Source organism: Salmo trutta, chromosome 36 (assembly GCF_901001165.1).
Source record: "Salmo trutta chromosome 36, fSalTru1.1, whole genome shotgun sequence".
NCBI classification, from domain to species: domain Eukaryota; kingdom Metazoa; phylum Chordata; class Actinopteri; order Salmoniformes; family Salmonidae; genus Salmo; species Salmo trutta.
The window spans coordinates 34,747,267-34,770,852 of NC_042992.1; the positions used below are offsets into that span (position 1 = coordinate 34,747,267).

At 51.0% G+C, this 23,586-nt stretch overlaps 1 protein-coding gene across 4 annotated transcripts in view; it reads left to right on the forward strand.

Moving 5' to 3' along the window:
- LOC115176156 (microtubule-actin cross-linking factor 1) overlaps positions 1-23,586 on the forward strand; it is a 144,662-nt gene that overhangs the window by 51,671 nt on the left and 69,405 nt on the right. For all 4 annotated transcript variants that reach the window (XM_029735983.1, XM_029735984.1, XM_029735985.1 and 1 more), the window contains 6 exons: positions 25-266; positions 475-604; positions 1,326-1,525; positions 1,755-2,265; positions 2,517-3,511; positions 5,876-6,376. In XM_029735983.1, the coding sequence (XP_029591843.1) occupies positions 25-266; positions 475-604; positions 1,326-1,525; positions 1,755-2,265; positions 2,517-3,511; positions 5,876-6,376 (2,579 nt within the window). The remainder of the gene's footprint in view (positions 1-24; positions 267-474; positions 605-1,325; positions 1,526-1,754; positions 2,266-2,516; positions 3,512-5,875; positions 6,377-23,586) is intronic.

Here is a 23,586-nt window from a genome sequence, read left to right on the forward strand (position 1 = left end):
CCTCCTCCTTCCTCTTTCTCTCAGACCTGACAGAGATGCAGGTGGCGGTGGCGGAAGTGAACGGTCGTTACGAGGAGCTGGGAGGGGAACTGAAGAACAGACGGGGGCACCAGGAGGCTTCTCTGGAGCTCAGACAGAAGGCCAGCCAGGGTACCGAGGAGCTCAGCCGCTGGCTGGGAGACAGGGAGAACAGCCTGCACCTGGGCCAGACCACCACCTCCCCCTCCAAACCTGAGTTGGTACGCGCCCAGGCCCAGGAGAACAAGGTGAGTGTCTGGACTCGGGTCAAACCACAGTCAATATTAGGGTGTATTATGTCTCTGCTAGTTGGTCAACAATGCTACATTGGAAAATCAGTGTTATCACCCCCTAGCTGAGATAAACATTTTACACTCTATTGCTTCCGTTATAAATGCTTATCCTTGTCTTTTTGTAGCCAACATACTGATATGCTCTTCTTTCTCTATACTTTAGGCCTTACTGTCTGAGCTGGCAGAGCATTCTGGGAAGGTGGAGGAGCTGAAGAGCACCCTGGAGAAGCTGATAGCAGACAACCCAGACTCCCCAGAGGCAGACACCTGGAGACAACAGATGAAGGAGATCGGTGAGTGTTACTGGGACGGATGAATAGGGTCGGCCATTTTGAATAGTTGTGGGGTACGGGACTCTTTCTAAAATAAGGAACCAGTAGGCCTGTATAATTTGCATGGGCATCTACGTAAGACTTGGCCCCGAATCAAATAATGAATAGAGCCAGCCATTTTGAATGGTAGATGAATCCCTTTAAGGAACATTTGGTACTGTACATTTCAGAGGATAAGAAGACCGGCTAATGTAGTAGTTATTTGAGATTTAATGAGTTGCCTCAGCAAAGTAAAACATTTTTATGTAGCAAATGAACGGGATGATTCCTTGTCAAAGCTATTAAAATCACCTTCAAATACTTTATCTTTACCCTGACCTGATATAGCCCTGTGGTTTTGAAGATAGGAGCTCTGCCGTGTTCCTTTCTCCACACAACTCACGCAGGGCCTTATTTCAAAGCCATGCGGAGCCAAGACTCACTCTCTGCTGGATACCCAGTGTATGAGTCATGAGGAAAGCGTACAGAGGCAGAATAAAAAAAAAAAAATGTTTGTGGACATTAGCAAGTCAAATGAGTAACTGGGTCTATAATCAAAATGTTTATTCTGTCGGGCTGAGTCACTCATGGAACCCATCAGTTTCACTGTTGTTATGGTTCTCCACAATTTGTTAGTCATTTTTGAATATAAGTAATAGTTGCTATGATTTTTCACTCCAACATTCACTTCCTATTTACTTAGACTCCCGCTGGGCGAAGGCCAATGAGACGGCGGTACAGAGGCAGACGGAACTGGAGACCTGTGCCGATAGGCTGGGCAGCTTTTCCACAGCAGCTAGTCAGTTGGGGCCGTGGCTCAGAGAGAAGGAGCTGATGATGAGTGTGCTGGGACCACTGAGCATCGACCCCAACATGCTGAACACCCAGAAACAACAAGCGCAGGTACATAGTTAAGGTCCTCTATGTTGAACATATGCAAAATAATGAAAAAGAAAATCACAATAGATTGTCCACAACTTGCCAATTCTGTTCTTGAATCGGCATAAACGATTACCAACAGCATTCTGGTTAATGATAGTGATAAATGGTACTAGCCAAAATGTAGAGATTATTCCTGATTGACAGATAATGTTCTGACTCCTCCTCTTTCCCTTCCCTCCGTCCTCCACAGTTCATGCTGCGTGAGTTTGAGACCCGCCGGCCCCAGTTCGACCAACTCACCCAGGCGGCCGAGGGCATCCTTTCCCCGTCTGGTGGCGACTCCTCCCCGCAGGATGCCAAGGACCTAGCGGAGGTCCGGTCCGAGCTGGGCTCCATCTCTCAGCAGTGGGACGACCTCACTCAACGTCTGTCCCGGCGCTCGGAGCACATCGACCAGGCCCAGGGCACCAGCGAGCGATACCAGGCCCTGCTGAAGGACCTTTCGGTCAGCGTGGGGGCACTAGGCGAGCGGCTGGACGGCCAGGCCTCGCTCAGTGCCCAGCCCGAGGCCCTGAAACGGCGTCTGCAGGAGACAGGCGAGATCCGCTCTGAGCTGGAGCAGAGGAGGGATGAGCTGAGCGAGGCGGAGAAGCTGTGCGGCGAGCTGAGCGCCATCGTGGTTGAACCTTACCTGAGAGACGAGCTGAAGAAGAGGCTGGAGAGCGTGAGCAGCCCGCTGAGGAGCCTGGAGGAGAGGGCCAGTGAGTCTTCTGTCTTGTCTATGGTGTTCGTCTAAATTCTGTTTGTATAAATCTCTATTGGCTTCAGTAGTATTTGTATGTGGTGGAGGCTATATTCTGGGGTTTTTGGTCTCTTTGTGGCTAGTTGTCAAGGTTTTGAATCCAGCGCTATAACCTCTCTAAGGCTTAGGTAGCTAGTCCATCTGGTTAAATGTTCTTCATCAAAACATCTGTAAATGAATAGCGTTCAAATCCTCTGTCCTCTCCCTCAGCTGACGGTCTATCCCAGCTCCAAGCTGCTCTCTCAAGCACCCAGCAGTTCCAGCAGATGTTCGAGGAGCTGCGGAGCTGGCTGGACAACCAGGGTGGTCAAAGAGACTCTACCGCCGACTCCCTCCCCTGCCAGCCCGAGGCTATCCGGAACCTGTTTGCCCAGCAAGACGAGCTTCATCGCGGGGTGGCCAGCCAACGTGGCCCCTACGAGCTCATCCAGGCCGAGGGGGCCTCCCTGCTCGCCAAGCTACCCGCCGGCGGCGAAGAACGATCAGCCTTACAGTCCCGGCTCGCCACCCTACGCCAGGACTGGGATGAGCTTAATCAGTGCATCGTGGAACGCCAGAACCGGCTGAAAACCGCCCTGACCAAGGCCGAGAGCTACCAGCAGCACCGCGCCAAGCTCACGCCCTGGGTGACAGAGTGCGAGAAGCGGGAAGCTGACATCCAGCCCTCCCTCGACCCTGCGGCCCTGGACGAGGCCTTGCAGAAGGCCAGGCAGCTGGGGTTAGACCTGGAGCACCATCGCCCACTACTGGAGGGTTTAAACACAGCGGCCGACCAACTCCTGGAACACTGCCGCGTCGGAGAGGAAGACATACGTGACGAAAAAGCCCAACTCAACCGTAGAGTCGATGGGCTGGCAGAAAAAATCCAGAACTGTGTTTCCCAACTGGAAGAGTTAGCGGGTCGACTTAAGGAGTTCGAGGACGGGCGGCAGGCGGTGGAGAGGAGGCTGGAGGCAGCGCGGCATCAGATCGAGGTGCAGGAGGCGCTGGGCCCACAGGCGTGCAGCAACAAGAGCCTGGAGCGGCTGAGGAGCCAGCAGGAGACGCTGCACTCGCTGCAGCCACAGGTGGCCTACCTGAGGGATCTGGCCCAGGGGCTGGTGCAGGATGCACCCCACACAGCAGGGGGCGGCGGAGAGGGAGGACAGAGGCTGGAGCAGCAGGCCCGAGATACGGACAGAGAGTTTGGAGACGTCAGCGAAAAGGTGAGAAGATGTGTGAGGAATTTGGTATAAACTGTATTTCATATATAAAAAGTATAAATATTTCATAGACACTCATAGGCCTGTATTCTGTTCAATAGAAGAATGTTCCAAAAATGAAGCAGTTTTGAAAAATATAATACACTCAAAAACAATAAGGCTGTCTCAATACTCTTCAACAGCCTTTCCTCTTTTGAAAGCGTTGGTTTGGGTTTGTTGGACTTATCACTTTTACTCATCCTTTACAATTACATTAGCGGACAAATAAGGAAAGGAGACAATGGAAGGAAGCTATTTATGAGTATTGTAACACAGCCAATCTATTCAACCTGGAGTGTGGCTGATACAAAGGAGGAGCTAGTTTTAGCAAAGGTCATTGTGTGCGAGGGTGTGAAGGCTTGTGTGTCGTCAGTGAGTGTGTGTGAGAGCATGTATGTATGTGCATGTGTGTGTGAGTTGAGATAGAGAACAGAACGCGTTTAAGCTGACAGAGGAGTTCAAGTATTCGGAGTTCCAGTGATCATATATGGTCATTGTACAGATAGAAAACTTCAGACCATTTAATCACTTTACTGAGATGTAAACCAACGAGTCAAGAGCATTGTTCTGTATAGTGATACAGTGCCTTCAGAATGTATTCATAACCCTAGACTTATTCCACATTTTGTTGTTACAGCCTGAATTCAAAATGGATTCAATAAAAAAAAGTCTCACCCATCTACACACAATACCCCACAATGACTAAGTGAAAACCTGTTTTTAGAAATGTTTGCTAATTTATTGATGATGAAATACAGAAATAGCTCATTTAAATAGGTGTTCACACCCGAGTCAATACTTTATAGAAGCACCTTTGGCGATTACAGCTTTGAGTTGTCTTGGGTATGTTGTATCAGCTTTGCACATCTGGATTTGGGGATTTTTTTCCCCATTCATCCTTGCAGATTTTCTCAAGCTTTGTTACGTTAGATGGGGAGCGGCTGTGAACAGCAATCTTCAAGTCTTTCCACAGATTTTCAATGGGATGGGCCACTCAAGGACTTTAACATTTTTGTTTTGAAGCCATTGCTTTGGCTAATTGTCCTGTTGGAATGTAAATCTTCACCACCTAAGGTCGTTTGCACTCTGAAGCAGGTTCTCATCAAGGGTTTTCCTGTGTTTGGCTCCATTCATTGTTCCCTCTATCCTTACCAGTCTCCCAGTCCCTGCTGCTGTAAAGCATCCCCATAGCATGATTCATGGTAGGGATGGTGTTGGACTTGTGATGAGCTGTGCATGGTTTTCTCCAGACATTGTGCTTTGCATTCAGACCAAATTAGTAGATTTTTTTGTCTCATCAGACCACATCACATACCTTTTTGCAAACTCCAGCCAAGTAGTTCTGTCAGTGGTCATTGTGTTTTCGGTCACCTCCCTGACCAAGGTCCTTCTTGCCCGGTTGCGCAGTTTGGTCGTACGGCCAGCTCTAGGCAGAGTCTGGGTAATTCCATATTTTTTTTACATTTCCGAATGATGAAGACCACTGTGCTCTTGGAAACTTTCAACACTCTTCAAATTGTTTTGTACCCTTCCCCAGACATATGCCTCATCACAATTGTATCTCGGTGATCTACAGACAGTTCCTTGGCCTTCATGGTATAGTTTCTGCTCTGACATACTGTACACTGTCAACTGTGGGACCATCTGTAGACAGGTGTGTTTCTTTCTAAATCATGTCCAAACAGTGGAATCAGCCACAGGTGGACTCCAATCAAGTTGAAGTGACAACTCATGGATGATCAAAGGAGATTGGATGAACCTGAGTTTAATTTGCAAAGGGGTGTGAATACTTTTAAACATTTAAAATAGTAAATTAAATATTTCATTTTCAATACATTTTCTAACATTTTTAAACATTTTTCACGTTGTCATTATCGGGTAGTGTGTGTAGATGGGTGAGAAAAAGCATTTATTTAATCAATTTTGAATTCAGACTGTAACACAACAAAATGTGGAATAAGTCAAGTGGTATGAATACTTTCTGAAGGCACTGTATGTATAATTCCTAAATGTGCCATAGTTACTTATAGACTGGTACAAATGAGCATGGTATTTAATCAGATACATGGTCAGAAGTCATTACATTTGACCATTATTGATAGGATAAGTTTGTCTCTTATCTCACCACTCTGATCACATTCCTTTCCTCCACATTGCTATGAGAAAGTCAGGAACCAAAGCAGAGCGCTAGGATACATTAACAAGGCTGAATCATGAAGCATGATTTGTCCTGCTATTTCTCTCATGTTATTACATCAGCAAGGCACCATGCCACTTTCAACTTGCTAACATTATTAACTGTCCCCCTTCCCTCCCTCCCCCCTCTAGATTGAAAAGTGCTGTTCTACCCTGGAGTCCCGTCTCCAAGGTGTGGGGGAAGTCCAGTCCTCGGTACGCGACCTCTTCTCCCGCCTGGCCGACCTGGACGACGAGCTGGACTCGCTGAGCCCCGTGGGGCGCGATGCCGACTCGCTCGCCTCGCAGGCGGATGCCGTCCGCACTTTCCTGGCTCGCCTGGCCACGTTGAGGTCTGAGCTTGAAGGTCACGGGGGCGACTGCACCGCCATGCTCCGCCGAGAGGGCTCGTCTCCCGATCTCCTCGCCCTGAGGAGAGAGACTGAGGCCCTGAGCCGCCAGGCTGGGAAGCTGGCCGAGAGGGGCCAGGCCAGACTGGAGCAGATCGAGGCAGCTGCCGAGAAGGTGGGAGAATTCTACGCCCAGGTGGCGGAGCTGCAAGGGCTAATGGGACGGGCAGAGGAAGGGGTGAACTCGCAGGGCGTGGTGGGGACGGAGGTGGAGACCATCAAGCAGCAGCTGCACGAGTTCAAGGTAAGAACAAGTTTGATGTTTATGGTTGGGAATGTGAATGTGCTACTACTGAAATGTATTGACTAAAATGGACAATCCCGTTGAAGTCAATGTTCCGTGATGGGTGGGCCGCCGGCCATGTCGACTTCATCCAGGCCTGGAAATAATGCTATTTCTATGGCTGCTGTATTGTAAAGTTTTTGTTTTGTCTTGCGCTATTATGTCATATCTTTGGGCATTATGTCTTCAGAGATTGGTAAATTGGGTAGAGCTAGCTATGGTTATACTGTAGTACAGCCTCCTAGAAGTGAGCATGCCATGTGTTTCCCGAGTGTTATTGGTGCCGGCATCAATGAACAGCCTTCTGAATTGTCTTGTGACTCCTCAGAGAATGGAAAACCTTGTTTCTAGCCACAGCTCCGGTATTACCTAGCCACAAGCCACCATTTGGGAAACATTGCATTACAGATTCATTAGAACCAGTTCGGCTAGGGTTGTTATGAAGCTATATTTCTAGAATTGCGCTTGACGTGTTTCTTTGGTTTGAATTATATTCAACAAACGTGCATAGAATTATAACAGACATTGTATATAATATTGCGCAGTTGTTGCTCTGGCGGCCATTTTGTTAGAACCTCTCAGCTGGCGCTTGACTCTGACCTGCAACAGTATTAGTGCGTCTTATTGAAATAAGCAATTGACTGACACAGATCCTTTTGAAAACCTTTAGTTACATAAGAGCCATTTCTTGGGCGAGGTCTCAGAGGTAAGTACTTGACCCTTCTTGGTTGGTGAACTTCGTGGGTTAAGCCTCTTCCAGCGCAGATGCTTTGAGTACGTGTCTCACTCTGTCTGTGGGACTATGCCTACTGTATGAAGTGTACCGTGGCATCCTCTCTCCTATAAATCAACTCCAGCTTCAACTTTGCTCTCGCGCTACTTCCCTTCCCCTTCATGCTGTTCTATTATCACTGGCGGAAACAGGACTTTGGTCGGGGGACGTTTCTTTCCTGACTCCTACAGTGGGCTATGGGGGGGGTATTGTGATGGAGTGTGACCCCTCTCCTAACTCAAGTCGTTCCTCTGGCTCTCAGCTGTATTTATAGAGCAGTCTGGAGGGGGGGGGGGTGTGATGTATCCAGTTTCCCTCCTTCGGCGCTTTATTCTAGTCACTTTAGAGCAGAAGCGAGGGACTGAGGTAAGTACGTGTTAGAGATGTGTTACCTTAGGGGACTTGAGTGAGCTTATATGCAAGAAAGGAGGGAGTGATATATAATTCATAGCAGTGTCGCAGGGGGTGTGACTGACTTCTAGAGCCAGGCAGAAACAAGAGTTCAGTCACAGCAGCACTGCTCTACTTCAAGTGTCTGACGCACTTCTTCGCCCATGCTGACTCGCTCGCGTCGAAGCGTTCTTATAACGTTCCCTCAACCCCCCCCCCCCCCCGACTCCCTACCGCTCCGGCGCCAGCCCTTGGAACTCGTTAGGGCCTGTCACCACGGTGATGGACGCCAGGCTAAGTTTGATACCAGAGTGATTCGCACACCATACGTTTTTTTTTTCTTCAAGCTATGCTCCCCCAGCCATCTAGGAGAAATCCCAGGCTAGGTAACCCAGCCATCTAGGAGAAATCCCAGGCTAGGTAACCCAGCCATCTAGGAGAAATCCCAGGCTAGGTAACCCAGCCATCTAGGAGAAATCCCAGGCTAGGTAACCCAGCCATCTAGGAGAAATCCCAGGCTAGGTAACCCAGCCATCTAGGAGAAATCCCAGGCTAGGTAACCCAGTCATCTAGGAGAAAACCCAGGCTAGGTAACCCAGTCATCTAGGAGAAATCCCAGGCTAGGTAACCCAGCCATCTAGGAGAAATCCCAGGCTAGGTAACCCAGCCATCTAGGAGAAATCCCAGGCTAGGTAACCCAGTCATCTAGGAGAAAACCCAGGCTAGGTAACCCAGTCATCTAGGAGAAAACCCAGGCTAGGTAACCCAGCCATCTAGGAGAAATCCCAGGCTAGGTAACCCAGCCATCTAGGAGAAATCCCAGGCTAGGTAACCCAGCCATCTAGGAGAAATCCCAGGCTAGGTAACCCAGCCATCTAGGAGAAATCCCAGGCTAGGTAACCCAGTCATCTAGGAGAAAACCCAGGCTAGGTAACCCAGTCATCTAGGAGAAATCCCAGGCTAGGTAACCCAGCCATCTAGGAGAAATCCCAGGCTAGGTAACCCAGCCATCTAGGAGAAATCCCAGGCTAGGTAACCCAGCCATCTAGGAGAAATCCCAGGCTAGGTAACCCAGCCATCTAGGAGAAATCCCAGGCTAGGTAACCCAGCCATCTAGGAGAAATCCCAGGCTAGGTAACCCAGCCAACAACAATTAGCCTACTCCTTCCCCTCAATAGGAATCTGCTGTAGAATGTTCCATAGGAGTTAACCACAGGAATTTGCTGTGTCCTGCTAAATAGCAATACAGAAACAGGGCCTCTCCATTGTACTGCTACTTTCCATTGGTTTCCATTCATTGTGAAATGTTAAATTATATTTCATGAGTACTACACAACACAGACAGTTCTTTCTGGCTCAGTCCATTGATATTAAACATATGTTTTTTTCCTGTGCTTTATGTCACATCCTCTGCACTAGAAGTACCGGTATGTCGGTACGTTTGCAACACCCCCCCCCCCCATCCTATCTGTTTATTTACTAGTTATAGTAGCTCCCTAAGATGGTGGAATTTAAGTAGAGGATGTTAATGATTGGTTATGTTGTCATTATATCAACTATAAAGGGATAATTATAAACCTGTTAAAATATAGGACAAGCCTTATCTGACTGGAGGGTGTGTTGCTAGGTTTACTGCACAGTGGTTGCTGATTGGAGGTGTGTTGCTAGACTTACTGGACACTGGTTTCTGATTGGTTCAGCTGGTGTCTTGGTGAGCTTTCTTCTTCCTCCCTGTGCTGTCTCTTATTCTGTACTCCCTTGATTTATCGACACTATTAATATTGTGGTTGGCCCCCCCACTACTTTCTCTCTCTCTTTCTCCCCATCCCTTTCTTTCCCCCTCTTAATGAGAGCAAGCGGGATGGATGTTTGGCAGAAGATGAGCAGGGAGAGGAGCGAAAGGGGGGGAGAGAGAAAGAGAAATCGGCGAATAGCTGAATAGCAGTTATCGAGCGGGAGGAAAAGAGAAGGGCGACAGCTTAATGGAATGTTCCAGTGTAAATGTAGACACAAGCTGGGCATTACTGGCATTGACTACAGCCAGTAGTAAGAGCAGTAATAATGGCACATTGTAAAAGTACAGCCGGCGCTGTATCTAGAGCATGAAGAGTTAGTCTGGGTGCATAGGAAGGGCTCTACAGGGAAAGAGGGAGGGGTGGTGAGGAGCGAGAGGTAGAATGAGAGGGAGGGGTGGTGAGGTAGAATGAGAGGGAGGGGTGGTGAGGTAGAAAGAGGGAGGGGTGGTGAGGTAGAAAGAGGGAGGGGTGGTGAGGGAGGGGTGGTGAGGTAGAAAGAGGGAGGGGTGGTGAGGTAGAAAGAGGGAGGGGTGGTGAGGTAGAAAGAGGGAGGGGTGGTGAGGTAGAAAGAGGGAGGGGTGGTGAGGTAGAAAGAGGGAGGGGTGGTGAGGTAGAAAGAGAGAGGGGTGGTGAGGTAGAAAGAGAGAGGGAGGGGTGGTGAGGAGTGAGAGGTAGAAAGAGAGAGGGAGGGGTGGTGAGGAGTGAGAGGTAGAAAGAGAGAGGGGTGGTGAGGAGTGAGAGGTAGAGAGAGAGAGGGGTGGTGAGGAGTGAGAGGTAGAGAGAGAGGGGTGGTGAGGAGTGAGAGGTAGAGAGAGAGGGGTGGTGAGGAGTGAGAGGTAGAGTGAGAGGGGTGGTGAGGAGTGAGAGGTAGAGAGAGAGAGGGGTGGTGAGGAGTGAGAGGTAGAGAGAGAGGGGTGGTGAGGAGTGAGAGGTAGAGAGAGAGAGGGGTGGTGAGGAGTGAGAGGTAGAGAGAGAGGGGTGGTGAGGAGTGAGAGGTAGAGAGAGAGAGGGGTGGTGAGGAGTGAGGGGTAGAGAGAGAGAGGGGTGGTGAGGAGTGAGAGGTAGAGAGAGAGAGAGGGGTGGTGAGGAGTGAGAGGTAGAGAGAGAGAGAGGGGTGGTGAGGAGTGAGGTAGAGAGAGAGAGGGGTGGTGAGGAGTGAGAGGTAGAGAGAGAGGGGTGGTGAGGAGTGAGAGGTAGAGAGAGAGAGGGGTGGTGAGGAGTGAGAGGTAGAGAGAGAGAGAGGTGGTGAGGAGTGAGAGGTAGAGAGAGAGGGGTGGTGAGGAGTGAGAGGTAGAGAGAGAGGGGTGGTGAGGAGTGAGAGGTAGAGAGAGAGGGGTGGTGAGGAGTGAGAGGTAGAGAGAGAGAGAGGGGTGGTGAGGAGTGAGAGGTAGAGAGAGAGAGAGGGGTGGTGAGGAGGTAGAGAGAGAGAGGGGTGGTGAGGAGTGAGAGGTAGAGAGAGAGAGGGGGGTGAGGAGTGAGAGGGTAGAGAGAGAGAGGGGGGGTGAGGAGTGAGAGGTAGAGAGAGAGAGGGGTGGTGAGGAGCGAGAGGTAGAGAGAGAGAGGGGTGGTGAGGAGCGAGAGGTAGAGAGAGAGAGGGGGGGGTGAGGAGCGAGAGGTAGAGAGAGAGGGGTGGTGAGGAGTGAGAGGTAGAGAGAGAGAGGGGTGGTGAGGAGCGAGAGGTAGAGAGAGAGGGGTGGTGAGGAGTGAGAGGTAGAGAGAGAGAGGGGTGGTGAGGAGTGAGAGAGAGGGGTGGTGAGGAGTGAGAGGTAGAGAGAGAGAGGGGTGGTGAGGAGTGAGAGGTAGAGAGAGAGAGGGGTGGTGAGGAGTGAGAGGTAGAGAGAGAGGGGTGGTGAGGAGTGAGAGGTAGAGAGAGAGAGAGGGGTGGTGAGGAGTGAGAGGTAGAGAGAGAGGGGTGGTGAGGAGTGAGAGGTAGAGAGAGAGAGAGGGGTGGTGAGGAGTGAGAGGTAGAGAGAGAGAGAGGGGTGGTGAGGAGCGAGAGGTAGAGAGAGAGAGAGGGGTGGTGAGGAGCGAGAGGTAGAGAGAGAGAGGGGTGGTGAGGAGCGAGAGGTAGAGAGAGAGAGAGGGGTGGTGAGGAGCGAGAGGTAGAGAGAGAGAGGGGTGGTGAGGAGCGAGAGGTAGAGAGAGAGAGGGGTGGTGAGGAGCGAGAGGTAGAGAGAGAGGGGTGGTGAGGAGTGAGAGGTAGAGAGAGGGGGGTGAGGAGCGAGAGGTAGAGAGAGAGAGGGGGGTGAGGAGTGAGAGGTAGAGAGAGAGAGGGGTGGTGAGGAGCGAGAGGTAGAGAGAGAGAGGTGGTGAGGAGCGAGAGGTAGAGAGAGAGGGGGGGGGTGAGGAGTGAGAGGTAGAGAGAGAGAGGGGGTGGTGAGGAGTGAGAGGTAGAGAGAGAGAGGGGTGGTGAGGAGTGAGAGGTAGAGAGAGAGAGAGGGGTGGTGAGGAGTGAGAGGTAGAGAGAGAGAGGGGTGGTGAGGAGTGAGAGGTAGAGAGAGAGAGGGGTGGTGAGGAGCGAGAGGTAGAGAGAGAGAGAGAGAGAGGGGTGGTGAGGAGTGAGAGGTAGAGAGAGAGGGGTGGTGAGGAGTGAGAGGTAGAGAGAGAGGGGTGGTGAGAAGTGAGAGGTAGAGAGAGAGAGGGGTGGTGAGGAGTGAGAGGTAGAGAGAGAGAGGGGTGGTGAGGAGTGAGGTAGAGAGAGGGGGTGGTGAGGAGTGAGGTAGAGAGAGGGGGTGGTGAGGAGTGAGGTAGAGAGAGAGAGGGGGGGTGAGGAGTGAGAGGTAGAGAGAGGGGGGGTGAGGAGTGAGAGGTAGAAAGAGAGAGGGGTGGTGAGGAGTGAGAGGTAGAAAGAGAGGGGTGGTGAGGAGTGAGAGGTAGAGAGAGAGAGAGGGGTGGTGAGGAGTGAGAGGTAGAGAGAGAGAGGGGGTGGTGAGGAGTGAGAGGTAGAGAGAGAGGGGTGGTGAGGAGCGAGAGGTAGAGAGAGAGGGGTGGTGAGGAGCGAGAGGTAGAGAGAGAGAGGGGTGGTGAGGAGTGAGAGGTAGAGAGAGAGGGGTGGGTGAGGAGCGAGAGGTAGAGAGAGAGGGGTGGTGAGGAGCGAGAGGTAGAGAGAGAGAGGGGTGGTGAGGAGCGAGAGGTAGAGAGAGAGAGGGGTGGTGAGGAGTGAGAGGTAGAGAGAGAGAGGGGTGGTGAGGAGTGAGAGGTAGAGAGAGAGAGGGGGGGGGTGAGGAGTGAGAGGTAGAAAGAGAGAGGGGTGGTGAGGAGCGAGAGGTAGAGAGAGAGGGGTGGTGATGAGTGAGAGGTAGAAAGAGAGAGGGGTGGTGAGGAGTGAGAGGTAGAAAGAGAGAGAGGGGGGGTGAGGAGTGAGAGGTAGAAAGAGAGAGAGGGGTGGTGAGGAGTGAGAGGTAGAAAGAGAGAGAGGGGGGGTGAGGAGTGAGAGGTAGAGAGAGAGAGGGGGGGGTGAGGAGTGAGAGGTAGAGAGAGAGAGGGGTGGTGAGGAGCGAGAGGTAGAGAGAGAGGGGTGGTGAGGAGCGAGAGGTAGAGAGAGAGGGGTGGTGATGAGTGAGAGGTAGAAAGAGAGAGGGGTGGTGAGGAGTGAGAGGTAGAAAGAGAGAGAGGGGTGGTGAGGAGCGAGAGGTAGAGAGAGAGAGGGGTGGTGAGGAGTGAGAGGTAGAAAGAGAGAGAGGGGTGGTGAGGAGCGAGAGGTAGAGAGAGAGAGGGGTGGTGAGGAGTGAGAGGTAGAGAGAGAGAGAGAGAGAGGCAGATGAGGATAAGCAAGACTTCCCTTTCCCTAAGATCCTCTTTCATTCACTCAGGGAGCCCACTTGCCACATTTCACCCCTCCCTCTTCTCCTTTCCTCCTTCCCTCTCTCTCTCTCTCTCTCTCTCTTTCCCTCTCTCTCTCTGTCTCTCTTTCTCTCTCTCTCTCTCTCTCTCTCTCTCTCTCTCTCTCTCTCTTTCCCTCTCTCTCTCTGTCTCTCTTTCTCTCTCTCTCTCTCTTTCCCTCTCTCTCTCTGTCTCTCTTTCTCTCTCTCTCTCTCTCTCTCTCTCTCTCTCTCTCTCTTTCTCTCTCAAGCCCCCTCTCCCTCTGTCCCACTCTCCTCTCTGGGCTGTAATGGATCTCGCCAGGTCATTTCCAACCTAAACATGTCTGTCTGCCCTGGAAGCAGACTAGCCTGTCTGCTCCACCATCCCATCCCCCCACCAGACCCCAGTTTAGACCGAAGGGAAAAAGACTACCAATCCACAGAGATGATGTCATCATGCCTGAGATTAGGGGGGGTGGTAACGATTAGGGGGTAAGGTGCAAGGGGATCTTGTCAGATTAGTGAAGTCGTATTGAGTCACAAAGAGACGGCGGGGCGGATGAGAGAAAGAGGGAGGGGAAGGGTAGGGCGGTTTTGTTTTTAAGTGGCCTGTGGCATTTGTCCTCAGTCCCTCTCCGTACATGTGGTGTGTTGGCCCGTGTTCGGACAAGTCAGACTGTTTATCAAGTATGTTTTTCTAGCTGGCCATACTATCTGCGTACATGTGCTTTTATGTGATCAGCAGAATTCACTTGTGTATTTAGGGGTGCTTTGTGTGCCCACTAGGTGTGTGTGTGTGTGTGTGTGTGTGTGTGTGTGTCTCTCGGGAGGATGAGGGTGGGGAGACAGCTGAGATTCCGGACACGCCCCCTGAAAAAGGCTGGAATTAGAAACATCCTCTGATATACACACACACACACACACACACACACACACACACACACACACAGAGAGACTCCAGGGTGTGGCTCTGCTGCATGTCCCTTTGCCCCAGAGCAGCTGATATAGTCTATGTAGCGGGATAGGGATGAGTTGAGGTGTTGTGAAGCTTTAAGTCCCCCACTACAAATGGGAATTCCTGTGTAGGGCTGGTTAGGGGGACAGAGGTGACGGGTGAGGAATCCTTCCCTTAAATCATGCCCTCGCGTCTCTGCTGTCCTCACCCCTGCTCTCTCCCCCCCAACCCCCCCCCCCCCCCCCCCCCCACCACCACCCTCCTGCTGCATAGGCCCCCGTCCTGGTTTTCAAATACTATTTAAAATCGTTCAAATTCTTTAGAGCGTCTGCTTTCGCCTGCCTGGAGTGCTAAGTGAGCATGGTTTGGGACTTTGGACGTTCTTATTGGTTCAGTGCAACAGGCCAGCTCAATGGAGGCCAGCTCAATGGAGGCCAGCTCAATGGAGGCCAGCTCAATGGAGGCCAGCTCAATGGAGGCCAGCTAAAGTATTTGAAATGATTTGAATAGGATATAAACCAAGGTGAGGTAGACCCGTCCCTGCATATGGTGTGTGAGTCAGATCTCTCATCTCTCCCTCCACCCAAATCCTCAGAGACATGCTGTAAGGGATTCTTTTTTTGGGGGGGGGGTTATGATGTAGCTGATGTGCACGCTTCGGTTAGGATTGGGCCATAGCCACAGCTCTAGGATCAGCTTACAACTCCCTCAATTCTTGTTAATCCCCCTTCACTTAATCATTAGGGGGGAGCCCCAATGTGAAATTGTCTCTCTTTTTCCTGAAGATTCTTTGATAGTTTACATTGAAAGTGACGTGACTTACTGGTAATATGATGACATGCTGATTAGGTGTTCCAGCAGATCTTCCCCGGGACTTGCATGGTTGCGTTCCTCATTTATCATCTTCAGAGACCTGGCCCGATTTTGTGGGTCTCCACTTCCTGTTTATTGATTTAACTCCTTTTGTTCATCAAGTCTTTGGTTCATTTTCGTCTGTTTGTTTTCCATCCTAAGGGGTTGATTGGATTGGGTTAACACAATTTTCATTAATTACATCAGATTCATTTCAGATTGACCCTTCCTTTACCCTGCTGATTGTTTGGGTGCTGCTGCGTGTGCGTGTGTGTGTGTGTGTGTGTGCTGCATGTCTATATAACTGTGTGTGTGCTACATGTCTATATAACTGTTTGTGTGCTGCTCCATGTCTGTATAACTGTGTGTGTGTTTGTGTGCTGCTGCATGTCTGTATAACTGTGTGTGTGTGTGTGTGCGTGTTACATCTTTCTCCCTGCTATCGGGGTCCTATATTGTCTCAGCTGTTGTGAATTAGACGGGCATGCCACAGCACATCTCGTCCCTTATCGTCACCGTCCTCTGTTACCAGCCCAACCATAACAAATACACTGCTTCTTTACATAAACTACACAACTACAATCATGTGTCAAATTAAGAAGCCCAATAATCTACGTAGAAGAATGTATGTGATGTTGGGAATGTGGGATACTATGGATAGTAGAATGCTGTGTGTGAGTAGAGTTGGCCCGCTCGCTCACTCCTCACTGGCCACGGCAGGGCCCAGCACAGGTGTTGTTTGGAGAGAGAGAAAGAGGAAGAAAGAGTGTGTGTGTGTGTGTGTGTGTGTGTGTGTGTGAGTGTGTGTGAGTGTGTGTGTGTTTGTGTGCGTGTCTATTTTTAATTAGAGAAACCCAGAAACGGGGAACAAAGCAGAAATGTGACCTCTAATTTAGCCAGGATTAGGATGTGGGGGAAAAACTTTAACATTCACATATGAGCCCCATATTCAGACCCTAATGATGCGTAACACCGTCGTTTGGCGACGTCTTAGGAACAATATGCTAGTCTTTCAGGTATGAAAATGTGAGTTCTTCATTTCAGAAACCATATGTGGCCCCTTAGCCACACATGACTTTAATTAAACAATCTGTAACACCTAAAAGTATTGTACCCCCAGTATTCATTTGATTGACCACCCTGTTGTTCACTATGTACTGTGGCAGCCTGGTTGAAGTTGCTGGGGGGTTTTCCATGCTTCTCTTTGTGTCTGTGGGGGGGCGGGCAGACAATGGCCGCATTGAGCCGCTCAGGTAAAACGCTGCTAGTTAATAATAAAACGGCTGCTGAGAGAGAGAGAGCGAGCGAGGGGGAGAGCACTTCCTTGCTGCCTGGATACGAGTGGGAGAAAGGGGCGGAGGCAAGAGAGAGGAGGGAAAGGGAGAGGGGGAATGGAAAGAGGAAAGAGGGAAGGGAGAAAGGGGGAAAAAATGGAGAGAATTGCATTAAATGACAACAGTGCTTTAAAAAGATGCGATATGGATAGATGGTGAGATTTGGATTGAGTTCTGTTGAGAGAAAGGGAGAGGAGAGGGGGAGAAATACAGGGAAAGGAGGGAGAGAGAGAGAGAGAGAGAGGGAGAGCACACTTTCATTTCTACAGGAGTTCTCTTGTGAGCAAACCAGCCACAGCAAAGTCAATACTGTCAGTATCCTGTAGACACCTGCATATATCACCTAACAGCTCTCCTGACTTTGCGGAGACGGTCATCGGTCTACATTATGGTATAAAGTCTAGAGACCTACAGCATGACCTTTTGGCTGACGGCTAAACGGTAATGGATTCCATCGCTTTGACTCCCCACTGTGTGTAGCTCACCGGGGGATTTTGGGGCCTGCTCGCCCCTCCCTCTTCCTGTCTGAGGCAGAACTGTGACTCATTTAAGCAGCCGTGACAGACCAAATGAACGGGGGATGAATGACAATTTAGAGGAGAGGAGTGGGGGGGTGGACACACAGACTGCAAGAGAGGGGTCAGGGATGGAATGATAAAATGATCAAATCCGACACAATCAAAATGGAGACGGCGGAGAGGGCGTAAAGAAATACTAGTATTGATGTTTTATCTTTCCGGTGTTTTTCCCTCTTTCTTTCTATCCCTCGCTCATTTCCCCTCACTGGCTTTCCATCTCTCCTGGTAGCTGGCCTACATGTGTGCGCGGTTCAATTTGGAGCGGCTTGTGCTGTGGGGGCATTGTAGGTCGCGCGAGACCGAGGAAGCTTTTGGGGGGGGGGGGGGCTGAGCAGAGGAGGGACAAACCCCTTTTGTTTCTATGAAGACGTTTTCCTTGGACGCAGCCATGACAGCTGCACCGCAACTGACAGAGGGAGGGAGAGAGGGGAGGGAGAAGGGGGAGAGGGAGTTAAAAAGGAAGAGTGGAGTATTTAGCGTGTTTGACATGCAGGCCACGGGCGGCTCGCAGCAACAGTTAGACGACAGAGAGAGGGGGGAGGGAGAGAGAGAGAGAGAGAGAGAGAGAACTCCCTCCCCCTATCAAGTGAAGAATGTGTGTAGACTAAAGAGCGACAGAGCGAGGGAGAAGGCAGGCATGCGTTAGTTGAGTTCACATCGGCTGCTGTCTCTGCCAGAGGTCTTTAAACGAACAGTCATAGCAACTGTAAAAGGGAAGGGAGGATGAGAGAGAAGAACGAGTGGAGGAGGAGGAACTGAACCACAACAGGCACTGTGTCAGGGATACAAGGAGAAAAACAAACTTAAAATCAATGATTTATATATACACTAGATGACTGATAGGGGACGCTGGGTTGAAGCCACTGTGCCTCCATCTTGGCACTCCCCCACGTTCCCCAAAAAATATTTTGGAAGTATAAAGTATAATTTGAGATTACTAATGTTACTGTCCCCACTACAACAAACATTTTTTACATTTAATTGAAATACTGTAGAATTACATTCAGAGGTTGCTGTCATGCTTGCTGGATTTTTGGTGTGCCATCCTGAGGCCCCCTTTTCTGTAACCCCTAGCCTCCTTTGCCCCTGAACCCCCCCCCCCCCACATACATACATACATACATACATACACTCCTCTCCTTGCTGGATTGGGTTACACTAGAGCGGCGGACAGGAATGCAGAAGTGGAGACTGATTGTGAGTATTGACGACTTTTGCGTCTCCTCTCCATGTTGTTTTACACTGTCACGCTGGAGAATAGCAACCGGCTGCTTGGAAACCTGGGAAAAAAGAGGAACGAGAGGGGCAACAGGATAGATAGAGGTTCTACTTCCTTGTATGCGTATAGACTGTTTATTTTGGAAAATACAAAAGCCGTTATTGATAAGCCCCTTGTTTTGTTTTTTTCCCCTGGCTTGCTAGCAGTTCCCCTCCCTCTATCACTCTCCCCTCCCCTTCTCCCCTCCATCCCTCCCGCTTTCTTTCTTTCTTTCTCTCGCTCACTGTTTCTCTGTATCATTTCCCTCTCTGCGGACAGCGTTTTTGTGCTCCGAGGGGGGAGGTGATTTGCCCAGGAGATTCAGTTCTGGATTACAAAGCAGTGATGAATGTAGCAGTCTCACAATACCAGCGTCTCTCTTTCACTCCTCCTGAGCTTGTGAACACTGAGAAATAGTGCCATCCTGCCTAGCAACAAAACCCCCTCACTTGTGTTGGTCTTTTAATTTTATTCTCAGTCTATTTATCCGTTAATTTTGAAAGATGATTTGCCGAGTGCTTAGCGTGGGATAATCTTCTCTCGTTATCCCGTGATTTATTTAAAAAAAGCAACCACCCCCCTTCTCTCTCTCTCTCTCTTTGGCTCCACGCACCCCTCCTTCCTCTCCCTATGTGTAGCTCACTCCCCCACCCCTCTCACATGTTTTTTTTTTCGGGAGAGGAAACCAGCATGATTGGAGCACTTCCTGTGTTTTAATACCAGAGCAGGAAACAGAACAAACGGAGCTGGATTTAAACAAAAACAGTTAGAAAGAGAGAGCGAGAGAACGAGACAGAGAAGAAACGAACGAGTGAGCGAGAGAGACGGAGAAGGGGGAGTGACTGAGTGAGCGAGCGAGGGAGAGAGGAAAAATTGTGAGAGCTTTTTTTTTTAGCAGCTGCAAACCATTTCAGTCTGTGTAGTGGCCTGAGAACAGAGAGACTGAGCGACAGAAAGAAAGCAAGGAAGCCTGCCTGCAACAAAAAAAAAACAGGAAGAAGAAACTGGGATTGCGTGGCGCTTTGTTGTTTCTCTCATCAACGGAGCTCTCTAAAAAAGATAGAAGTGGCGAGAGAAAGAAAGAAGGAAAGAAAAGGAGAGTGTCCGGGGATTGTCTGGGAGAGAGAACGCCTGCAAGGCAGAGGCAGAGGCAGCGCTCAGACTGGGTCTCGGACTGTCTGGGTCTCTGCCCTCTGGATACAGTCCCACGACTCACAGCAGCTCTGCCTGGCTGGACTGGGCTCAACCCCCCCCCCCCAACCCACCTACCCTCTCTCCCTAACGAACCCTCTCACCCCCTCCCGGATTCAGCCTCCTCTGGATTTACTGTCTCTCCTTGCCTGGAGCTGTGGACGAGCAGCGTGATGGAAGGTGGGAGATGATAGACAGGCGTGTAGTCTACGCTAGGAAAAAGGTCTGGATCTCTTTGTTCTGGTTTTTGAATTGGGAGAGTGGCGGATGATGGGATTGACTTTTTTTATCGCTGATGATGAGGATAATGATGATGTCAGCAAGAGGGATGAAGGAGCACTCCAGGCACAGAACGGGCCTCTGCCTTCAGACACGCATCACTCGTGCTTTGTGATGGGATTGGAAGAGAGGAGAGAGAAAATATAGACTGTCTGCAAGGACACACTCACAGGACCAAAACAGGCTATGAGTGGCTGCTCGGTTACTTTGTATGAGATTTTTGCTGCAGTTCTGATTTCCCTCAAAAGGATCAACTCTTTTATTAAGTCATTCTCATGGTTTTGGGGTTGACAACAAACTTGAACCAAGACAGAAAAACATCAACAAAGCCATTGGTACTGCACTTTTTTCTTTCCCCCCCTGCACAACCTCTTTTTATATCGGGGAGTAGTGGATTTCTCACCTTAAAAGGAGACTTTACACACTTCTTTGGCTGCTTCTCACTGAGACAGTTGCTCAACCCTGCTCTGCTGCTTATCCTGTTGCGGCGGAGCGAGGAGAGCAGGAAGGGAAGGAAGGAGTTGAAGAGTGGGAAAGGATTCAGGAGTAGGGAGTTGAACGACTGTGTGTGTGTGAGGAGGGAGTTGACGTCAAACGGAACAAAAATGAACAAAGGGTTGTTATCTCCACAGCACTCACCTCGTTCTGGACTTTGGACGTCTACGAGACAGCCCCTGCCTCCTTCCTGATAACCTTCCAAACGAGCAGTGCTGATTAATATGCTGCCAGAGGAGAGGAGCATCTGCATGCAGGACACTCACTCGCTGATGCTCCCCTGCATTTCAGATAGTGCCGGGATATGCTGCTGCACTGCTATTGAGGTGACATAGTAACATGTGGACCTATGGACTTGTAATGTAGATTGCAAACCTTTTGACATTTTGGTCATTGAAGCGGATTCATGTTTGGGATTGTGGATTGGACCGGGAACGGTTGAGCAACTGAACTATTTTCAACCCACCCATTAAGGTATTTTCCCCATTGTTTTCTGTGGAATACTTATTGGCCCCGTCCCCGAGGGGGGCCACCCTGCCCCTATAAAGGACCACTGCAGGCCGTCAGGGGATCTCCCCCAGGGGCAGCTGAGGAATGGGAAAGCCCCTGAGCCGGCCGGACTGCCTGAGGCAAAACCCCCGATGCCTGGGGAAGGGGGACGAGGATGAGGCCTACATCGAGGACTGCTATGTCCCCCAGCGTTCCATCTACGACACCATGCGCATCAACGAGCAGATTGACCAGGGCTCCTCCAAGCTCAGCCAGCCCTCGCGCAGCACCCTGGGCTCTGGTGGCGGCGGAGAGGCCAGCACCCTCTCCAGCAACGGCACCATCGGGGCTGACTTAGGGAGCGTCTTTGTGTCAAGGGCGCACGCTGATGCCGGAGTTAAAAGACTGGACGAAAGGGTGATCTTTGATGCCCTCAAGCTAACCGGTGATCCCCAGAGCATGTCGCCACCTGGAAGTTGCGGTGGTTCTGGTTTACCCATCACACCCTTGTCCTCTGCCTCCTGTGGGGCAGCCGCAGTAAAAAGGCGCCACCAGGGCAGCGATAAGAAAGACAATCCCAATCGTCGTTCCTGGAAGGCGTTTATGCCCCCCAGTTACCCAGAGTTTGCAGAGAGGCTTGAGTTTTCTCCTGGGGAGAGTGCTGAGAAGCGTCTGTCCGGTCCTGGGATTCCACTTTCTCTACTTCTGCCACCAACCCCCACCTCCACACCCCCCTTACCTCCTTACTCGCCTTCCACTTTGTCATCTGGGGGTCCTCAGACTCCTGTCTCATCCTCCCCTTCGTTGACGCGGAGTCCCATTCCCCCCCTCCAACAGCACCCTGTCAGCAGGCAAAAACAACTTCACCCCCTGCTCCAAAAACAACACAAGCAAACACATGCACTACCCTCCCCCTCAACAGAACAACCATCGGTGCGGTTACCTACCCAACCCCACCAGGGCTCTGGGAGCACCCCACAGCAGAGTCCCAATGCTACCGCACAGCTGGACAAAAAAAAGGACAAGCATCATAGGCGCCCGGCTCTATCTCCCAAAGCTGGTATCAAAATAATTACTGAGGAGAGCCCTGAAGCGGCCAAGGCTTCCGACTCTGAAAGAGAGACGGACTCTCCTCTCCTAGAACAAGACCTGGACAACGCCCCTCTCCTACCCCAGTTGGCCCCACCAAAACCTGTGTTCTGCCCCCCGACCAAAGCACGCACCTGGCCCCGCAGCATGAGAGGGGGAAAGAGGTCCCACAGGGGCATGCGCCACCTCTTCCCCGTCCTGCCCCCCCTGCCCCCCTTATTGGGAGAGGACAGTGACCTGGACGAGGAGTCATTCTACCTACTGGAACCCCCCTCACCTTTCCTCCAGGAAGAGGAGGGGCTGGCCCATGGAGGGCTGCCACTCTCCCCCTGCCTCAGCCAGGAGGGGGGTGAAGTGGGACTCTTGGGCTGGGCTCCCCCTAATGGTGAGCTCCGGCAACGAACCGCCTCTGAGCTCAAATTCGAGGAGGATGAACGCAGGATCTTACAGGAGCTGGAGGAGGAGGAAGTGGACATGGAGGAAGAAGGAAAAGGGGAGGAAGATGGGACAAGAGAGGGGGGAGAAGTGGCGGATAAGAAAGGAGAAATTGAAGAAGAGGAGGAGAGGGCTAGGAGAGAGGAGAGGGAGTGGGAGGCAATGCTGAAGCTGGAGAATAGGGAGATAATTGACCAATGTTGGGAGGGGGACTCTGGAGAGGGCTGGGAACCCCAACAATCAGAGTCTTCTGGACATTGGCCCCTTCTTACCCCTCCAACAGGTTTTGGTGGGCCTAGGGCCCCCAGTGCCTCCCCCTGCCCCAGCTCAGGGGCTGGCTCAGATGACCTTTTCCTAGAGCTGGAGAGACAATGTTTAGAGGAGGAGGGAGGGGAGAGATCTGTGGAACCTGAATCTAGTGAGGCAACAGATCCCTACACCCTAGCCAGTGTAGAGGAGGAGGAGGAAGAGGAGGAGCAGGAGGAAGCCACTGATGCCTGTATATATTTTGTGGAAACTGCCCGTATGGATATCGATCAAAGGATAGAGACTGATTGCGCTGAGCCCCGGTTGGAAAACCCCTTCTCAGTTTCACCACCACCTAGTCCTGAAGACATGGACCAGGCCCAACCACAGACCTCTGAACACACTGACCTGGAGGAAGCACAACCCTGTTATGAACTCCATCAGGTTCTCCTTGAAGATGAACAATATCATATTGATGAAGAAGAGCAATGTGTAATTGATTATGAAGGCGAAGAAGAGCAGAGTTGTCCCGAGACTACTGAGATGGACTCGGTCTGCGGACCTCTCCCTGAGTCCGACTCAAGCGGGGTCCACATGTCGCAGCCGGACAGAACTGCTTTGTCCGACACCACCCAGAACGACTGTGAACACGAGCCGCCCGCTGAGAGCGAGTGGGAAATGGACAGCGGGGCGTCATCGGTTCAAGAGGTCGAGGAAGTGTGCGAGGAAACAGGGTTGTGCCTCCACACAGCCTCCCCACCTCCTCCATCCCCCAGCCCAAAGAACCCTTATGCCAAGGGGGAAGAGCAGGAGGTGGAGGAGGCGAAGGAGAGGGAGCCAGACTGGAGTGCATGTGAGCAACCTGAGCCTAGTTGGGACAGTGAGGAGGCTAGCGTGGACCAATCCCCTGGGTCGACCCACTCAGATGGAGAAATGAGGGTTAGTGCTGCAGAGGATGTTGATGAACTAACTTCATTTCAAGAGGAGCTGTTCTTTTCAGAGATTAGTGACGTTGCTAAGGAGACAACCTCTGTCACTGAGGGGATGACACTTGCGTCATCAGACGCTCGGAACTGCTCTGTCCCCGCAGATGACGTTTCTTCTCTGAACATGTCTGGGCAAGACATGGACCAGAGGTCCACAAGCACCCCCAAAGCTCTTGCAGACTCTCTCCCTCGTTCACACTCCCCTGCCCAACAAAGAGACTCT